Source organism: Leptodactylus fuscus, chromosome 3 (assembly GCF_031893055.1).
Source record: "Leptodactylus fuscus isolate aLepFus1 chromosome 3, aLepFus1.hap2, whole genome shotgun sequence".
NCBI lineage: Eukaryota > Metazoa > Chordata > Amphibia > Anura > Leptodactylidae > Leptodactylus > Leptodactylus fuscus.
In genome coordinates this window covers 113094469-113114886 of record NC_134267.1, presented here as the reverse complement: position 1 = coordinate 113114886, position 20418 = coordinate 113094469, and the positions used below count along the sequence as shown (strand labels likewise).

The following is a 20418-nucleotide window of genomic DNA, read 5'->3' as shown; positions in this document are numbered from 1 at the left end:
GATGAGTCATCAGCACAGCAGCCTCTGCTATGCATACACATAGGGCTAGGGCCCTACGAGTACAGCACTCTTCTATGTCCCCTGCGTCCGTCCCACTCAAGTACATTGCCCCTTGACGTTGCGGCTGCCTTTCGGGATTATTACGCCTCTTTGTACTCAGTTGACTCCGATCCCTGAGGTGGAGTTTCCAGACCACATTCGCTCTTATCTCTCCTCGTCGAGTCTCCCGTCGTTATCCCCGGACATCTTAGAATCTCCCGTAGTTGAGGAGATCATCTCTTTGGCAATTTCCAACATGGCCACAGGTAAAGCTCCAGGTCCAGATGGCCTTACTCTGGCTTGGTATAAGAAACTTGGCCCTGAACTCCGACTGCTAAAAGTTTTCAACTCCCTCACTGATGGTTCGGCCCTTTGTCGAGATTCCTTGCAGGCGTACATCGCGGTTATCCCCAAGCTGGGAAAAGATCCTCTCCTTTGTCCTAGTTACTGTCCTATATCGCTTATCAATGTTGATCTCAAAACCCTGGCCAAAATCTTGGTGACCCGTTTATCCCCTTTACTAGGTGACATTATTCATCCTGACCAGGCTGGCTTCCTGCCTGGACGTGAGGCCCGTGATAATACCACCAAAGCCATTAACCTCATGTACGGGGCTAAACTGTCGAACACGCCTCTTATGATTCTTTCCACAGATGCTGAGAAAGCCTTTGACAGGGCTTTGCTACACATTGGCCTTAGAGAACACATGATGAACTGGATTAGGACCCTGTACTCTCTCCCGACAGCGATGGTCAGGGTGAACGGGTTGTTGTCCCAGCCTTTTCCTATTCAAAACTGTACCAGACAGGGATGTTCCTTGTCACCTCTCATTTTCGTTTTGAATCTTGAACCCTTCTTTCGCCATGTTCAAGCTAATCCAGACATCTCGGGAATTGCTCACTCTGCTCGCTTGTATAAGGTCGCAGCGTATGCAGATGATTTGTTGTTTTTTCTCTACTCCCCTCATGTTTCCCTTGCGGCCTTCATGTCAGCCTTCCAGGATTACTCGGCGCTCTCGAACTTTAAGATTAACTTCTCAAAGTCGGAGGCCCTTAATGTGACTCTCTCCTCTTCCCAGGCCACTTCCTTGAGTCAGTCTTTTACTTTCCACTAGGCGGCCTCTTCTCTTAAGTATTTGGGGGTACATCTCACTCCGGACCCGAAGGACCTTTTTCGGTGTAACTTCCCTCCGTTACTGGCCTCTATTAGGGCTGATTGCAATCGGTGGTCCTTTGGAGCTTTTACCTGGTTCGGGAGCTGTGCCATCTTTAAAATGAACATTTTGCCCCGTCTCCTCTACCTCAGGCAGACTCTTCCCATCCACATCCCTATGCCCTTTCTCAGGGCTCTTACTCTCACTCAGCTGCAATTTATCTGGTCGGGCAGACCTGCCCGAGTGAGTAAGGCTCTTCTCTTTCGCCCCAAGTGTTGTTGTGGCTTTCCCTCCCGGACCTGAAATCCTACTACTTGGCTACTCGCCTGGCACGAATTGTGGACTGGTGTAGAAATGCCGTTTCTAAACCTTGGGTCTACATCGAACAGGCGTTCTCCCAGATCCCACTGCAGGTTGCCCCATGGTTAGAGTCTTCCTCCTTATCCCTTTTTTCACACCCTACCATTGGTTCCACACTCCGGAACTGTTCTACAGTCCTTGTCCGTTCCACTCTTTTTTCCCAAGGATTCTTCCTTTTTTTCGGTACTGGGTAACCCTTACTTCTCACCTGGTCTACTCGACCGGGTCTTCCGCAACTGCCGCCATCATGGAATTTTCCGTGTTTGTCACCTCCGCGGCGATACGGGATGGACTACGACTCAGGGCCCCCAAGCCTCTCCTGATTTGCCTCCTTTGGACGCTTGGTGGGAAATGCAATTGCGCCACTTTCTATGCTCTCTCCCCACCTCCGATGAGTTTTGTGCTGAGCCAACTCCTTTGGAGAGAATCTGTGTTGGGGAAGGCCCTCTTCGCCACTCCCTCTCACTTATTTACCGACTCCTGATTGAGCCTCCGGAGGACTTTGTCCCCTCATTTATGCTTAAATGGGAATCTGATCTGTCCCTCTCCCTTTCCAAGGACCAGCAGAGACGTATTTTCCATCATTCTCATGCAGCATCTATCAGCTCTCACTACCAGGAGGCTAGTTACAAAATCTTATCCCAGTGGTATAGGGTTCCCACAAAAGTACATGCAATATTCCCCCAGTTTTCCCCGCTGTGTTGCGGCGAAGAGGAGGGCGACATGCTCCATATTTTTTGGTATTGCCCTGCCCTACTGTACTTTTGGGACAGGGTCATGTGGATCACCCTTCAGCTCACTGAGGCCTCTCACCATTTGGGCCCCGCTCTGTTTCTCCTCAATCACTGTGAGTCTTCTGTAAAAGCTGCCTACTCAGATTTCTGGTCCTCGCTGCACGGGCATGTATCCCGCTTTTGTGGAAGCGAGTTGAACCCCCTCCTCTCTTCCTCTGGATTTCGAAGGTCAATGAGATTATGCGCATAGAAAGCCTCACCTCCTTCATGGATGGTGCAAATGAGGCGTACAGTAGAACCTGGTTCTACTGGTTCAAGTTTCAGCAGTCTGCAGAGTATCGGTTGCTCCTGGGTTCTGACCCCTCCTCTGACTGACACTCTTGCTGTTCGTCCTGGACACCTGGCTATTGGTCTTTCTCTAGCTACCTTCCTCTGGTTGGGGATTAAGCGACCTGACAATGGTAGATGACTTGGCCTGTTTCTTCTCCATTCGCACATGTCCATCCCCCCCCCCATATATGACTGTGTCTTCCCCCCTTCCCCCCCCTTTTTTTTCTCTTTCTCCCCCCCCCCCTTTCTCTCTTTATTCTTTGCTCTTCCACTCCGTCAGAGCTAGTCCCTCTGGGACTTCCCTGGAGGCCTAGTGATGTTTCTTATATGTCATTTTCTCTTTTAGGAATGTTTAAATCCCATGCTTATTTATGTACCCTTATGTTCTTGGGGCATTTGTGAGCCTTGTTAATGTCTGTTTTACTTTTCTTCCTGTTAAAACTTTAATAAAAACTTTGAAATAAAAAAAAAACAAAAAACACTAGAACATGCATCTGGGATCAGAGTGGGAGACTGTCAGAGAAAGTCCAGTGGTGCACTCTCCCAGCACATACATGCATGTGCCAAGATCTTACCTCTCCGTTTGGGGTATCCCTTAGTCTCCTGTTAACACAGGTCATAGTAGGCCTTCTGAGGTTTCCCAGTGAGAAACGGTGCTACTACATCAGCCCACTGATCCCTTGGCAATTTCTCTCTCTTGGCCACTCACTCAAAAACTAGAAGCTTTGCCTCCACGTTGCTTGTGGATGCCATCTTTTGAAGAGTACTCTGCATGGTAGCTCGGGCAGCGGGCTGTATGCTGTGGGTCTCTCTTGCACCAGTACACTCTACTGCCATCCTGTGGTCGACAAAAACCTTCCTGAGCAGCATCAGCTTCTCCATTAGCAGCAAGTTCATTTCCTGCTGCTGCATCTCAGCTTCCAATAGTGCTTTTTGTTGCTGTGCCTGATTTTGCTGCTGTCGCCTCTCAGCTTCCATCTGGGCTTGTCGCTGCTGTGACATTTGCTGCTGTTGTAGGTTGACCTACCTAAACAGTTTCACAAAGTTCTCCATGCTAGTGGTCTCCTTTTTAATATCTCCTGCAGCCTTCATCCAGGACATAGAAGAGGGGGGAAAAAATGGGTGTATGTCTCTTTAAGACTGTTTAAATTGGGTATGCCCATATCAGAAGCACCAAATGTAGGGAAGGTAGCTCATTAGTAGCAATGGTGTGGACCCAACCAGTCAGAGACGGGGGCACAAAATTTGGTGCAAACAGGTTTATTTAGAAAAAAACCCAGGAAAATAAACCTTTACTTGAGGCACAAAAAATAAATAAGCAAAATAAAATACAGCCTTAACTTCAGCTATAGAAATGAGCACCAAAACCCTGCTTGTCTGAGCACTAACTAAACAATAAGTACAAACTGTACAGGTGGTTCACTACCAGTCAAACAAATCAACAAAAAGAGCACTATACAGTCTCACCAGACTCACTGTGTTTCAGGACAGACCCAGGCTGTCAACTGCAGGCTCTGAAGCCTTTTATGACCCAGTAACGAGCCCAAAACAACCCACCCAGGGGCTGAAGCCTATTCAAGATCGGCACTGGGCCACACATATGTCAGAGATCTGAGGGATATGTACCGTGACTCCAGAAGTCATACATTCCAAATATTAGAACAAATAAAAATGACAACTTGCCCTGCAAATAAAGAGCTCTGAGATAACTCAGTCAACAAAACAGCCAAAAAGGTGTCAAAATATAGTGATCCCAGGAGAATCGCTCTTTTTGAAAAAGTGACATTTTATTTGCATAAGGCTGTAAAACATTAAAAAAATCAACATAAATATAGTATCACCGTAATCCTAATGACCCGCTGGACAAAGTTGCCATATCGTTTTTAATGGAACGTGAACGCCATAAAAACAAGAAGCAAAAAATTATGATAGTGTTGGGGGAACACACCAGGGAGCCTGTGCTGTAGGTTCCAAACTAAAAGAAAATGGTTGCCGAGCTCGAGAACACACACAGAAACAGACACGCTTAGATGCTGTAAATCATAGGTGTTCAAATCTTTATTAAAAATTGCTAGCTTATAGGAAGATAATTTATGGCTTTTTGCAAATCTGATACATGACAGAAAAATATGAATTATCATTGGTGAGAGTATATAATGGGAAGAGACGTAACTACCGTAGAGGCAGCGGAGGCGGCTGCCAGAGTGCCCGGGCCATTAGGAGGCCCGGTGACAGCCGCTACCGCTGCATTTTTTTTTTAATAGGCCATTACAGGCCCTATTTACTTACCGATCCTGGCTGGGCCGGGATCGGTAAGTGACACCGCGGGCCCCACAAATACTATCATTATACTCGGGGGTCTTTGCAGACCCCCAAGTATAATGATTGGAGGCCCGGGAGAGGTAAGGGAACGTAACAAACACTGTTACTTACCTCTCCACGATCCTGCCAGGCCTCCTTTCTGACGTCCTTTCTGACGTCTCTGACGTCACATGAACCCGGCCTGCGTCCCGGGTCATGTGACGTCTGACGTCATTTCAGAAGGACGGCAGCGGAGAAGACAGCGTAGGAGCTGAGGACAGGTAAGAAACAGTAATTTTTTTATGTTTTTATTCCCCCGGGTCTCCGATTATTATACTCTGGGTGTCAAAAGTTCGCCACAGGGTCCCGCCATTCCTAGTCATGCCACTGATAATGGGTGTTTACAAATGATAAATACGTGTATAAACAATTCATGGGTTAACACATGGTTGTCCATATCATCCATTTTAGTTTTACGAAAGTATCTGCACAAAACACCAAAATGCATGATCTTGTCCTTGATCTTTAGAACTGGTTTAGACTGATCTCATATCTAATGGACAATCTGTATTTGTTATGAGAAAATAAGTAACAGTTATGAGAAACTCAGCAACATTCCAACCTTTTCCTAAATATGATAAGAAAACACAATTGCAAGTCTCTCACAGTAGCTGCGTGAGAGAGACAAGACGTTGGTGAAAGAAAAATGGAGTATACGCGGACAAGATGGCTGAAAGCTAATCTCTCTCTTTACACAGATATTTTTCCCGTTTTTTCTCACAAGGACCCCTAAAAAATGTTAATAAAAGCTAATAAGAAACATCATATGTACCACATGGTGCCAACTGAAAGCACAACTCGTCACACTAATAAAATAGTTATTAATTTTGGAATGCAGGGAAGGAATAACGTGTAATACTCATGATAGTAACAGAAAAATGTAATGCTGTATGTCTTCACTGACTACCCAATCTAAATAAAATCAGGGTGCAATTTTTGGTTTACTCCAGAAAGCAGACCAAGCTTGTTGCTTAGTTGTCATTTGGTACCTCGTAAAAACAAGGTCAACTTGCAAAGATACAATTAAGCAACCAACTACATGTCTTTATCAAGCTATTCATTTTAATTCCAATGTGCAGCCAAATCGCAATCTGTAAGGATAATTAAGGAGAGGCAATGGCAGTTTTTATAGACAGATACTTGATACAATTAATGAAGGTTAAAATATGCACATTGCAATAAGTGCCATATGGCAAACTATACTTTTGTGTATAAACTTGAAAATGCTCCCTCTGGTTAGCAGGTATCTCACTTTATAGAAATGCAAATGAAGAGGCTACTTAACCCTTAACACTTACAGAGTGTTCCAGAAATTGTGCATAAAACAGTGGTTGGGTTTACAGGACAAACCAGCGATACAATGGCACAAATAGAGAGCAGCATGTAAGTAGTTTTATAGGAATCAAATACTGTTTGAAAGCAGTGAGCGCAATAATATCAAGACTAATGAGACTTTCAATGTGTATGTGACAGTCGCGAAGAAACTTCATAAAAGAAAATGAGACAAGAATGTAATCAGATGCAATTGCGCTTTGAAGCCAACTCATTTTACAGGATACCTGTTTCTTGGTGTGATATTGCACTGGCTGATTTACCAATTATTCACAACAGTTCGGGTAAATGACTTGCGCTAGCTTAGAAAATATTTTATTCTTCAAAATATTGTGAAATAAATAATAAGAAAAAGGATAACAATGGCACATAAAAAGATCTAAAATAAGGTAGTGAACAGCTGCCTAGCCCCTGTAGTTGATGATGTAAGCCAATGGATCATATTAAGGTGCTCCCCCACTTTTATAAAACAAAAAACTTAAAAACTAGCTGCAAGAGTTGGGAAAAAAGGTTAAATATAAAGAATAAAAAATAAATAATAAAATGTTCAAAAAACCACTATTACATTTTAAAAAACACAATGTAAAGAAAAAAATAAACATATTAGGTATTCCCATGCGGATATAATCCGTTTCTCTGAGACCTCCCATTTGATTGGTCAACGTCAAAGCAGTACAAATTCTCCCCCTAGTGACAATGGGTGGAGAAGACCATCCAGTTAGCAATTCATTCATTCATTCATACATCAAGCACCACAACTAACAGGCCCAATTGGAGGAGAATGGATGCTTGGGTGCTAGTTTTATTTTTTGAGATAAACACCTCTATGTATTAATACAAATGAGGCACCTTTGTGATACTTTGGACTACATAAGACTCAGGCAGATGAATTACAAATGCCCGATACTTTGTTACATGGGTAGATAAGCTGTTGTCAGACTCATATGATAGTAGTTGATATGACTTATATGAAAGCATGCATCTGTATAAGCGAGTCAGCAAAGATAGAAGTGATAGACAACTGTCTCATGTGTATTACTTGTTTTATACTATCTCACAAGATTACCTTGTTGGAGCAGCTCAAATACTTTCTATGCTAGTTGAAACTGTATAAGGTTTGTAGTAAGTTTGGCTTTTTACTGAACTGAACGAAGTAATATCAATAAAAATCATTAAGAATATTACAAATTGTAAGTGTAAAATATAAAGATAATTTACCCCATAACGCTGTAGTTAAAGTGCCCTGGTCTCTGACAACATTTATGTTGCATCTCCTGGAAAGCTCCTATTGCAATTAATTGCACAGCAGTATATTCTAGTAGCTTTTGATGGGAATGTAGACTATACAAAACCAGTCTCTCATTTGCTAGATCAGGGGTGCTCACACTTTTGAAGCGTGTGAGCTACTTTATTAGCTGACCAAGGCAAAAGATCTACTAGGGCGGGGCGGAATAACAGCATCGCTTCTGCCGCTGCTTGCTTCATGCAGGGCAGAAGCATAGCGATGTTGCTGGCTTCACCTGTGCCGGCGTCTAACACTCCCCAGCATCCGCTGTAATAGAGAGGCGGATGCTGGGGACAGTTAGATGCCGGCACAGGTGAAGCCAGCAACATCGCTGAAGCAAGCAGCCGCAGAAGCGATGCTGTTATTCCGCTCCGCTCCAGGGTCACATATGCAAAGCCAAGCGGCGAGATGCCGCCGGCCCTGCGTGCACGCTCATACACCAGTCTAGCCTTCACAATGCGAATACAGACCCGGCACCCTGTAGTAGCCTGTAGTAGCAAATGTTGGAGCATTTTTTTTTATATCTTTATTTACTTTTTGCTCTTTAATTTTTATTGTTGAAAATGAACATTTACAGAAGAGCAAATACCGTATATACTCGAGTATAAGCCGACCCGAATATAAGCCAACCCCCCTAATTTTACCACAAAAAACTGGGAAAACTTATTGACTCGAGTATAAGCCTAGGGGGGAAATGCAGCAGCTACTGGAAAATTTCAAAAATTAAAATGGTCGTAGTTTTTGGGTGCAGTAGATGCTGGGGAAGGGGAGGGGGTGTTTTGGTTGTCTGTCTGCCCCTTCCCTGAGCCTGAGGACTGTTTTTTTTTCCCCCACTTGGAATTCAGCCTGGCTGACTATAGGGTATCTGCAGTGCTCCTATTAACCCCTTCCTGATGAAACAGGAGCACTGCAGATAACCTATATTCAGTAGACAGGGCACTGTCAGACACATGGATACCTAATGTGTATGGGTTTCACAGTCATTTTCTACTTTTGTATGTATTCTAGGGAAAGGAAGGATTAAGAACCTTTATTTATTTTATTTTTTTTAAATTTTTTGCACTATTTTATGGGAGATTCTATACATTGACATTGTGGCTGGTCATAAACCCCCCCCTCACCCTCCAAAAAAAAAATAAAAAAAAAAATATTTTTTTTTTGCTGACTCGAGTATAAGCCGAGGGGGGCTTTTTCAGCACAAAAACTGGGCTGAAAAATTCGGCTTATACTCGAGTATATACGGTATGTATCTCTACACATAGGTAGCATAATTTATAGACCCATTTTCAGCCAAAAAAAAAAAAAAAAAACCTACTAGATTTTAACATTTATACTTGCCTTGTTGTTAGACTTTATGCCAATAAACGTCTGTCCAAGAGGAACAGGTCGAAAACGTCCATCAAAGTAGAAAAGGCCAATATAAGGATTGACGTGAAGAAATGTAGCAACATCTAAGTAGTTGGGTAAAGTTGCTGAAAGGCCCAAGATCCTGATCATACTCTGTGTTGATTCCACCTAAAACATTAAACAGAAAAGATAAATAAATCAATGAATGAAAAATGTAAACGATTAATACAAGGCTTATAAAAGAAATACATTCATCTATTAAATGATGGGGTTGTTAAAGAGGACTTGTCACCAAGTACAAAATGCTAAATAACATGCATCCTTCGATTTCTGGATTGTCTCTGATCATTTTGGAGCTTTTTTTCCCTAATCAGTCCATCTGTCTTGTTCTCCAAGTGGGCAGTAAGCTTTTTTATCTTCTCACATTGTGTCTTCTGAATCTAAACTATAGTCCTGTCTTATTGATCCCTTTTAAAATACATAAGAACACTTTTCTCAGCATGATGAAAGCAGACACACCCATCCTAATAGCCTGTCTCGATTTTACTACTAACATTTAACATGATGATTCTCTTGAAACAAGAGTACAAGCTCCATCCCTCTGGACTTATTCACAGATAAAGAAAGCTCCCTAGACTTTTTTGCAATTGTTTCTGCATATGATTTATCTATATTATAAAAATAAATTTTTGTCTGACATCTGTCTGTTCTTTATGCACGACCAAACGACTGGACCGATCTTCACCAAATTTGGCACACAGATACTTCAGGTGTCCGGGAAGGTTGAAGACTAGGCCCCCAACTCACTTGGACGTACCGTTCCGAAGATACAGCTTTCCCAACACCCTGACCCCCCCCATTAGCCAGTGCAAACCTGCAAGTCTTTCACTCATATTCCAACTGCCGTACACACGGTCACTCCACATGTCCAATTCCACACTGAGATCCAAACTGAGATACACAAATCAGAGGATTAGATACACAGGTAAGCACCCAGTATCACATGCCAGAGGATTAGATACGCGCGTCTGCATACAGTTCCACACACCAGAGGATTAAATATATGTGTCTGCACACAGTTCCACAAGCCGAAGGATTAGATATGTGTGTCTGCACACAGTTCCACATGCCAGAGGATTAGATACCCGCGTCTGTTCAAAGTACCACACGCTGAAGGATTAGATACACAGGTCAGCACACAGTATCACACGCCAGAGGATTATATACACGTATCTGCACACAGTTCTACATGCCAAAGGATTAGATACGCGTGTCTGCACAAAGTACCACACACCAGAGGATTAGATACACAGGTCAGCATACAATATCACTCGCCAGAGGATTAGATACGCGCATCTACACACAGTACCACACGCTGGAGGATTAGATACACAGGTCAGCACACAGTATCACACGCCAGAGGATTATATACACGTATCTGCACACAGTTCTACATGCCAAAGGATTAGATACGCGTGTCTGCACAAAGTACCACACACCAGAGGATTAGATACACAGGTCAGCATACAATATCACTCGCCAGAGGATTAGATACGCGCATCTACACACAGTACCACACGCTGGAGGATTAGATATGCACGTCTGCCCACAGTACCACAAGCCGGAGGATTAGATACGCACGTCTTAACACAATACCACACGCCAGAGGATTAGATATGCACGTCTGCACACAGTTCCACATGCCGCAGGATTAGATATGCGCCACTGCACACAATACCACATGCCGGAAGATTGGATACACGCCAATGCACACAGTTACACACGCCGCAGGATTAGATACGCACATCTACACAGAGTTCCACATGCCACAGTATTAGATACGCGCGCCTGCACACAGTTTCACATGCCAAAGGATTAGATATGTGCGTCTGCACACAGTTCCACATGGCAGAGGATTAGATTCGTGCGTCTGCACAAAGTGCCACACGCCAGAGGTTTAGATAAACAGGTCAGCACACAGTATCACATGCCGGAGGATTAGATATACGCACGTCTGCACACAGTACCACACACTAGAGGACTAGATACGACCACTCTACACAGTACCACATGCCAGAGGAATAGATACGTGCGTCAGCACACAGTACCACACGCCGGAGGATTAGATACACGGCTCTGCACAGAGTACCACATATTAGAGTTTTGCTCCAGGTTTCCATAGCAACACAGCCATTTTCTTCACTACTTTAAGTCAGCCTTAAAAGGTCAGGGCGCTGTGGATGACACTGTTACACAAGGTCACATACACACAGCTTTACTCCAGGTCTCCATAACAACCGATCACAGGTTTTTCACTGATATCCGAAATGAGATCACATGATGCTTATGGACACACACAAACTAAATACAAAATACACCAGTGCAAAACTGGCCAATTCTTATGGGGCCACTACACAAACAAAAAATTAAATATACCTATGTGAAGCCGGGTCCTCCTGCTAGTATAATATAAAAGTAGAACATTTAAGTCACTGTTCTAGTCATATACCTGAAATCATATATATTGAAAAAAGAAAAAAAAGACATGGCCAGCACATCTCAGTCTTATACATTGATCTAGTGCTTCTCAGCAAATTCTACAATACTGAACATGAGGTTCTTAGTATACATATTGACCAAGGTGTATAAGTCCACTAGCCACTTCACAGCGACCTCTTTATAGTGGGTTCCTACTCTACTGGGTGTGGCGCTGCACAGCGACCCCCACAACTGCAACACAGCACCTACAGGGAGAGCAACCTAGTGGTCCAGCAACCTCTGCCACCAGACCAAGCCCCCATGTACCTGAACTCAGTTTATCTCATCAGTGTATAAAATGGTAAGATCGTCATTAGCAAAAGACCTTTTTATAGGCTATTCACGCATAAGTGGGGCTCATACAGCATCATTTTGCTGACAGAGCCCCTTTAAAGAAATACTGGTAGATACTACATAGGCTGGGTATAAGAAAAGGATTTTCATTGATTTGATAAAATATAAATATATAATATACTAGAGGGAGGACCCGGCTTCGCACGGGTATATTACATTTTATGTTTGTGTAGTGGCCCCATAAGAATTGTCCAATTTTGCACTGGTGTATTTTGTATGCTGTTTGTGTGTATGTCCATAAGCGTCATGCGATTATGTGTATCTCATTTTGGATGTCAGTGAAAAACCTGTGATCAGTTGTTATGGATACCTGGAGTAAAGCTGTATCTAATCCTTCCCCGTGTAGTACTGTGTTTAGATGCAAGTATCCAATCCTTGTTGGTGTGGTACTGTGTGCAGATGCACATATCTAATCCTCCCCGTGTGGTATTGTGTGAAGAGGCGCGTATCTAATCCTCCAGTAAGTGAAACTGTGTGCAGACGCGCATATCTAATGACTCTGTGTGCAGATGCGCGTATCTAATACTCTGGCATGTGGTACTGATCTAAACCTCCCCTGTGGTATTGTGTGAAAAGGCGCGTATCTAATCCTACGGCATGTGGAACTGTGTGTAGACGTGGGTATCTAATCCTACGGCATGTGGTACTGTGTGCAGACGTGCGTATCTAATCCTACGGAATTTGGTACTGTGTGCAGACGCGCTTATCTTATCCTCTGGTGTGTGGTACTGTGTGCAGACACACGTATTTAATCCTCCCCCGTGTGGTACTGTGTGAAGAGGCGCGTATCTAATCCTACGGCGCGTGGAATTGTGTGAAGAGGCGCGTATCTAATCCTACGGCGTGTGGAACTGTGTGTAGACGTGTATCTAATCCTACGGCATGTGGTACTGTGTGTAGACGTGCGTATCTAATCCTACGGCATGTGGTACTGTGTGTAGACGCGTGTATCTAATCCTAAGGCATGTGGTACTGTGTGTAGATGCACGTATCTAATCCTACGGCATGTGGTACTGTGTGCAGACGCGTGTATCTAATCCTATGGCGTGTACAACTGTGTGAAGACACGTGTATCTAATCCTCCCCTGTGTGGTATTGTGTGAAGAGGCGCGTATCTAATCCTACGGCATGTGGAACTGTGTGTAGAGGCGTGTATCCAATTACCCGGCATGTGGTACTGTGTGCGCATATCTAATCCTATGGCATGTGAACTGTGTGTAGACGCACGTATCTAATCCTCCCCCGTGTGGTACTGTGTGTAAACACGCGTATCTAATCCTCCCCTGTGTGATACTGTGTGCTGAGACGCGTATCTAATTCTCTGGCTTGTGGTACTGTGTGCAGAGACACGTATCTAATCCTCCAAAGTGTGGTATTGTGTGAAGAGGCGCGTATCTAATCCTCTGGCGTGTGGAACTATGATTAGACGCGCGTATCTAATCCTACTGCATATGGTACTGTCTGCAGACGCGTGTATCTAATCCTATGGCGTGTACAACTGTGTGCAGACGCGCGTATCTAATCCTCTGGAATGTGGAGCTGTGTGTAGACGCGTGTATCTAATCCTATGGCATGTGGTACTCTGTGCAGACGCGTGTATCTAATCCTATGGTGTGTACAAATGTGTGCAGACGCACGTATCTAATGCTCTGGAGTGTGGAACTGTGTGTAGACGCCTGTATCTAATCCTTCGGCATGTGGAACCGTGTGCAGACGCGTGTATCAAATCCTTCAGTGTGTGGAACTATGTGCAGAAATGCGTATTTAATCCTCTGGTGTGTGGGACTGTGTGGAGACCCGTGTATCTAATCCTCTGGCGTGTGATACTGTGTGCTGATCTGTGTATCTAATCCTCTGGAGTGTGGAACTGTGTGTAGACGCCTGTATCTAATGCTTCGGCATGTGGAACCGTGTGCAGGCGCACGCATCTAATCCTATGGCATGTGGTACTGTGTGCATAAGTGTGTATTTAATCCTCTGGTGTGTGGGACTGTGTGCAGACCCGTGTATCTAATCCTATGGCGTGTACAACTATGTGAAGACACGTGTATCTAATCCTCCCCTGTATGGTATTGTGTGAAGAGGCGCGTATCTAATCCTACGGCGCGTGGAACTGTGTGTAGACGCGCGTATCCAATCCCCCGGCATGTGGTACTGTGTGCAGATGCGCGTATCTAATCCTGTGGCATGTGGTACTGTGTGTAGACGCGCGTATCTAATCCTCCCCGTGTGGTACTGTGTGCAGACGTGCATATATAATCCTTTGGCGTGTGGAGCTATGTGTAGACGCGTGTATCTAATCCTACTGCATGTGGTACTGTGTGCAGACGTGTGTATCTAATCCTATGGCATGTACAACTGTGTGCAGATGCGTGTATCTAATCCTCTGGAATGTGGAACTGTGTGCAGACGCGCATATCTAATCCTCTGGAATGTGGAACTGTGTGCAGACGCGTGTATCTAATTCTATGGCGTGTACAAATGTGTGCAGACGCACGTATCTAATCCTCTGGAGTGTGGAACTGTGTGTAGACGCCTGTATCTAATCCTTTGGCATGTGAAACCGTGTGCAAATGCACATATCAAATCCTTCAGTGTGTGGAACTGTGTGCAGAAATGCGTATTTAATCCTCTGGTGTGTGGGACTGTGTGCAGACCCGTGTATCTAATCCTCTGGCATGTGATACTGTGTGCTGATCTGTGTATCTAATCCTCTGATGCGTGTATCTCAGTTTGGATATCAGTGTTGTATTGTGCATGTGGAGTGACCGTGTGTATTGCAGTTGGAATATGAGTGAAAGACTTGCAGGTTTGTATTGGCTAAGGGGGGGGGGGGGGGGCACTGTATTTGGAATGCTGTATCTCAGCAACGGCTCTTTGGTCTTCACCATAGTGGAGTTTGGCGTCTGACTGTTTGAGGGTGTGCACAGGTGTCTTTTTATACTGATAAGTTTAAACAGGTGCCATTACTACAGGTAATGAGTGGAGGAAAGAGGAGACTCTTAAAGAAGAAGTTACAGGTCTGTGAGAGCCAGAAATCTTGATTGTTTGTAGTTGACCAAATACTTATTTTCCACCATAATTTGCAAATAAATTCTTACAAAATCAGACAATGTGATTTTCTGGATTTGTTTTCTCATTTTGTCTCTCATAGTTGAGGTCTACCTATGATGTAAATTACAGACGCCTCTCATCTTTTTAAGTGGTGGAACTTGCACTATTGGTGACTGACTAAATACTTTTTTGCCCCACTGTGTGTGTGTGTGTGTATATATATATATATATATATATATATATATATATATATATATATATATATATAGTATATTTGTACTTGCGCCTGAAAACTAAGTGACATTGCTACTCTCAGTTCTCTGTCACACAGACAACATAACAAGAATGTTGCGAATATGGTCAAGTACATATTGCATTCTAAATGACAGCAGAATGGTATTACTGTTATCTATTTAAATATCCCTTCTTTCTTTACATTAGTTCTAGAAATAATCGATAAAATTCCTATTAAATAGAAGGCCTCATGTCTTACAACCAATGTAAAAAATGAGATCAGTTTTCCACAGCAACCTGTAGGGTCACTATCCGACTTACCTATGTAAAATGACAGCTCTGCCTTATTAGATGCTATTGGCAGCTGAGTCACTGTACATTTGCATTTGTTTTTATACAAAAGGCACATATTTTATCTAACAACTGATATTACCATCTGGTTGCTGTCACGTCATAGTATAACACAAAAATGCTGTCTTTTTTTCCCCCTCTCTTCAATAAGATAAGATAATATTTCAGTCCAATAGAGCATAACACTCCTAATAAGCTGATTGTTGCACGTTTTACAATTTTCCTTGTTTTTTTTGGCCTTTAGCCTGTTTCTGCTGCAGCCATTTTTAATTTTTATTCATGTTCATTTTTTTTTCTTTCCACCTTCCAGAGCCTCCTACAGGTACCATGTTATATTCCATATGACGTACCCAGAAGTTGGAAACAAATTCTGAATCAGGCAAAATTAACAGAAAAACTTAAATTGGGACATGTTGTTATGGGTTTCATCTTTACCATGGTAAAAGATTACATATTTCTTATATTCTTTGCATTGGCATGATCACTGCAATAACAAGTTTACATATTTCTAGTTACGGTATGTTTGCAAAACTTCAAAATGTTGAAAACTGCAATAAATTATTTTAGTCTCAATATTGAGAAGTGTTAGTTTTTATTTATACGATTTTGGGGAATATCTCACATTATCTAGTTGGGATCACTGTTTTTTTTATGCTTCAGGCAATTTTGGATGCAGGGATGCCTAATGTATTTATGTATTCTTTATTTATTGCAATATATATTATAGACAAAGTGTATTTTTTTAACCCCCCCCCCCCACACACACACACACACACACACACACACACACTTTTCCCCTAGGGGATATGAATTTGTGATCATTAGATCACTTGTACCATAGACTGCAAAACAACTTCATTGCGGTTTATGGGAAAATAACTAGGAACCTACAGAGGCCTGCATAACACCTCCATAGGTACTTTACTATGAAAGGTCTGGCAGCTTTCAGAAAGGTCCTGGCTGCCTTAGAAAGCAGGCAGCTTCCTGTAATTTTAACACACTGGAGCTGTACTAACATTAAAAAGTAAGAAGAGGGGTAGGGAATGACATAGGGGTTAACAAAAAGGGGGCAGAGGTAACATAAAGAGTTACTGCCCTGGAGATGACACCATATGTTACCCCTTCTTGCCGCAGGCATTTTTCGATTTTGTTTTTTCCTTCACAAAACCATATGACGGCTTAATGTTTGCGGGACAAATTGTACTATTTAATATTCAGTACAATGTACTGGAAAAAAAATCAGAATGGGTGGAATTGAAGAAAAACTGTGGTATGTCCTATGGGAAAAATATTTTTATATGCTTGTAGATTGGGCATTTTTGGATACGGGGATGTATAATTTGTTTGCTTATTCATTTTTATTTCAAAATCTAGAGAAAGGTTGGTGACTTGAATTTTAATTAATTAATTTGTCTTATTATCCACCTAGGGGGCTTGAACCTGCAATCTTTGAATGGATATCGCATAGACTGCAATACAATTGTATATTTATAGTATGATAAACAATTGTAAATATGATTGTAAATAATAATAGTTATAATAATTATACACTGTTATATTCCTATGACAGTCCTGGAAGCCTTTCTTTAGGATCCTGGCTGCCACAGGACAGCTCCCTCAATCTTGCTATGTTGCAACGAGAAAGGTAGGAGGGAGCTACAATTCACTTTGGGAGTATAACTGAAAGCAATACCCGTGATCAGAGTGAACTCTAATTGTATGCATTAGCTTCGGGTCTCTGCTGTAAAATATAGCGGAGACCCAATGGCTATGGTTTCAGATTGGCTGCTATCTTCACAGATCTAGCACCCACCAAACTATTACAGATGATGTCAGGAATGGGTTAAAGACCAGACATTTGTGGTACTATTAGAGCAGATATCGGGAAGTGGTTGTAGGTGTTGTCCTGGCACTAGAGCAATGCAGGTTCATAATGTGCTACTTACTGTGCCGTGTATCCTACTACTGTGTTCTGTAGATTTCCCACATACTGACTGCAAGACGTTCCTGACTCCACTTCTGTCCTGACCCTGTTCTGTTAAATACCTGTGTCTGATCCCAGCTTGTCTCTGACTCACATACCTGTGCTTCCTGTTCTGACCTTCTGTCTTATAGATGTTTGTTATTTTGCTTAACCCAGAGTGCTCTGTACTAATGTTGATGTACATATTAGCATTGATGTCAGTGGTACCCAGCATGTGACTGTTGAAGCCAGCAATTGACCACAGCAGTATCTTAACTCTGTACACTTCCAGTCTGCGAACCAGAGGGAATGGGGGACACAATATCTAAAATTGATGACTCTGAGTAGGTAGTGTCATTTCATTTTATCTCCAGCCTCCAGGGAGTTTTGAATGTTTCCTAGACAACCTCTCACTAAATTTTTTTGGAGTCCGGGGCCAATGGCACAGAAGTGGTGCATTTTTAGGAGAAAAAAAGATGCTAATAGCATTTTTCCCAAGTAAACCATACAAGTCTTCTTTTTATATCATCAACACAAATTAAAAGTACATACCATACTTAGCCGTAATTACAGAGCAGCTCCTCAAGAGTCAATTTTACAGAATTAAGAAATAGCTACATGTGAAGTACAATCTCCATTACTACAGAAAATGTCAAGCACACCAGCAATTGTTGACTGCAGCTTTAGCAATTAGAAAGTTGTGATTATTTTTCCTCCAAGAGGATTTCCACCCAAAAACTAAAAATGTTCTTACAATATTTAGTAACTATTATTGTCAGTACTTAATGCCGGATAGTGTCACTATTTGATTTGACTAAAGAGGGACCAAATGATTTTGGTTTAAAACCCCAGGGTAGACTGGTAGGCTAGAAAGTAACCACTGATGGGTTTGCACACGGTATATCAAACACGTGGCACTAGAATCAATCGGATCACACAGTTGTGAGCGCAGGTTTGCTAGAGCTCGTATGCAGGATTTAGTGAATGTGGCTGAGCTACAGTATCCAGTACATAAAGATTGTGCCCGCTAAGATTATGTGTGGGGTTAGAGCTGCAACTTCTTCCTCCTCAGTCCCTTCACTCGGTATTCTGATCAATGAGAAAGTGTAGTGTCAATGTAGTCCTGTTATTTTCACATTAAAAACACCCTGTGAGGCTTTGCCGAGGGAGTCTACAAGTTGCAAAATCGTGTCTAATAACAATCACTGACGTCTTTTAGATTGTACGGTATTTTAGAAGCAGGTTTGTACATGTCTGAGATCTGAGTTAAAGAGGTTGTCTGGGCCTATTTTTTATGGTCTATACTCAGGATAGACTATAAATATATGATGGATAGAGGACTGACACCTGGTCCTCAGACCGATCATCTGTGCGGAGCTGCGTCCAGAGCCTGTCCTGTAAACAATACAGGGTAGGAAGCAGAAAGCTCCATCTGCTGTATAGCGCTCAGCACTTTCATTCCTATTGATTTCAATGAAATGTGAGCTGCAGTGAAGCCACCGGGCCACTAGACAAAGGACAGGGCTTACTGCTTCAAGCTCCATATTGTGTACTGGGCAGTAGCGAGTCCATGCACATGATCCTGGGGCTGGGTGTCAGCCCAATATGGAGCCTATCCTGAGGTTAGGCTATTAAAAAAAGCAGCCCCGACAACCACTTAAGGCTGCACAATTCAGTGAAAAATAACCAAAACCAAAAGTCTGCTAAATTAGTGCATGTGAACTCAAACAAAACATGACTGCAGCATGTGACCTCAGAAGTGGGAGTGACTTATTACCTGTGATTTCATTGTAAAGATAGTGAGAAGGAAGGGGTACACAGTGAGTGAGAGCAGGGAGAGGAGTCATGTAAACTGTCCACAGACAACAGTGATACATGGAGGAGCATGGATGTATTTGGAGAGAACTTTTGGAAGCTGGATAACCCCTTCAATTATCCAGAAGATACTACGTTACTCTAAATTCCTAAAGAATATAGAACAAATTGCAGGGCTGCTCTCACCATTTCAAGTAAAAACAGCCTCTCATTCTGTCATCCTTTAAAATCTTTCCTCAGGGGAGATAAAGTATGAAGTCCATATCAGATGGCTCTCTTTCCCACATGTGGTATAGCGGTGGTAATGATGGTAAAGGTGACAACTGGTTCACACATAAAGCACTACCTCATGACCACCACACTATACAACTTGTAATCCCATCGGGAAACCACTGGCAACACACCCACTGACCCTGCCCCCAAATTAGCACCACAGCCCAACACCAAAACATTGCCTGGCAACCGGAGACAACTCATTAACCCTTCATATACAGGAGCTTTATCAATTTCAACAATATACAGAGGACCCATGACATTTATGTATACTAAGTGCACTAAACTTCAGAATATTAGAGAAAAACGTACATCTATTTTATCATTTAATCCGAGGGTCCAGCAGTATTTGCACACAAACTCCATCTAGCGTCCTTTCTTAACAGCAGTCTATTTCTGTTGCCACCTCTTAAAAGGTACAGTGGCTTGTTCCACACCAAATGTTTTCGTATGGCCCTGATGTTGCTCTCTACTGTCCTGAACCAACCTCGGTGCCCCATCTCCCGTTCTGATTGACCTAGCACGTTCTCTTAACCTTTTATATAGGCGCCTTGTAGAATTTCCAATATAACAGCGTTTACAAGTAACAAAAATTATGTAAACTATATATATATATATATATATATATATATATATATATATATATATATATATATAGTTGCACAATATAAACTGCCTTATATAAACTGTCTTATTGCCTTGCCAAAGCACAAAAACCTGGTTAGGCCATACTCAAATTCCCATACATGGCATAAATTGAACTACATCTACAAGGTGAAAAAGCTATTTCAAGGAGGCAGGACCAAGCTTGAAACATACAAATTAATCGTTCTATACTGTATCAGTAAATGTCATTAGGTTACATATCACCACAGGCTTGTATACATTAAACAGC

General features: G+C 42.6%; 1 protein-coding gene across 1 annotated transcript in view; it reads right to left on the bottom strand.

Annotated features, from left to right (window-relative positions):
* The window catches only part of ASCC3 (activating signal cointegrator 1 complex subunit 3), a 454027-nt gene that overhangs the window by 276482 nt on the left and 157127 nt on the right, over positions 1 to 20418 (bottom strand). Inside the window, exon 12 of the mRNA XM_075268175.1 lies at positions 8933 to 9109. Within this exon, the coding sequence (XP_075124276.1) occupies positions 8933 to 9109 (177 nt within the window). The remainder of the gene's footprint in view (positions 1 to 8932; positions 9110 to 20418) is intronic.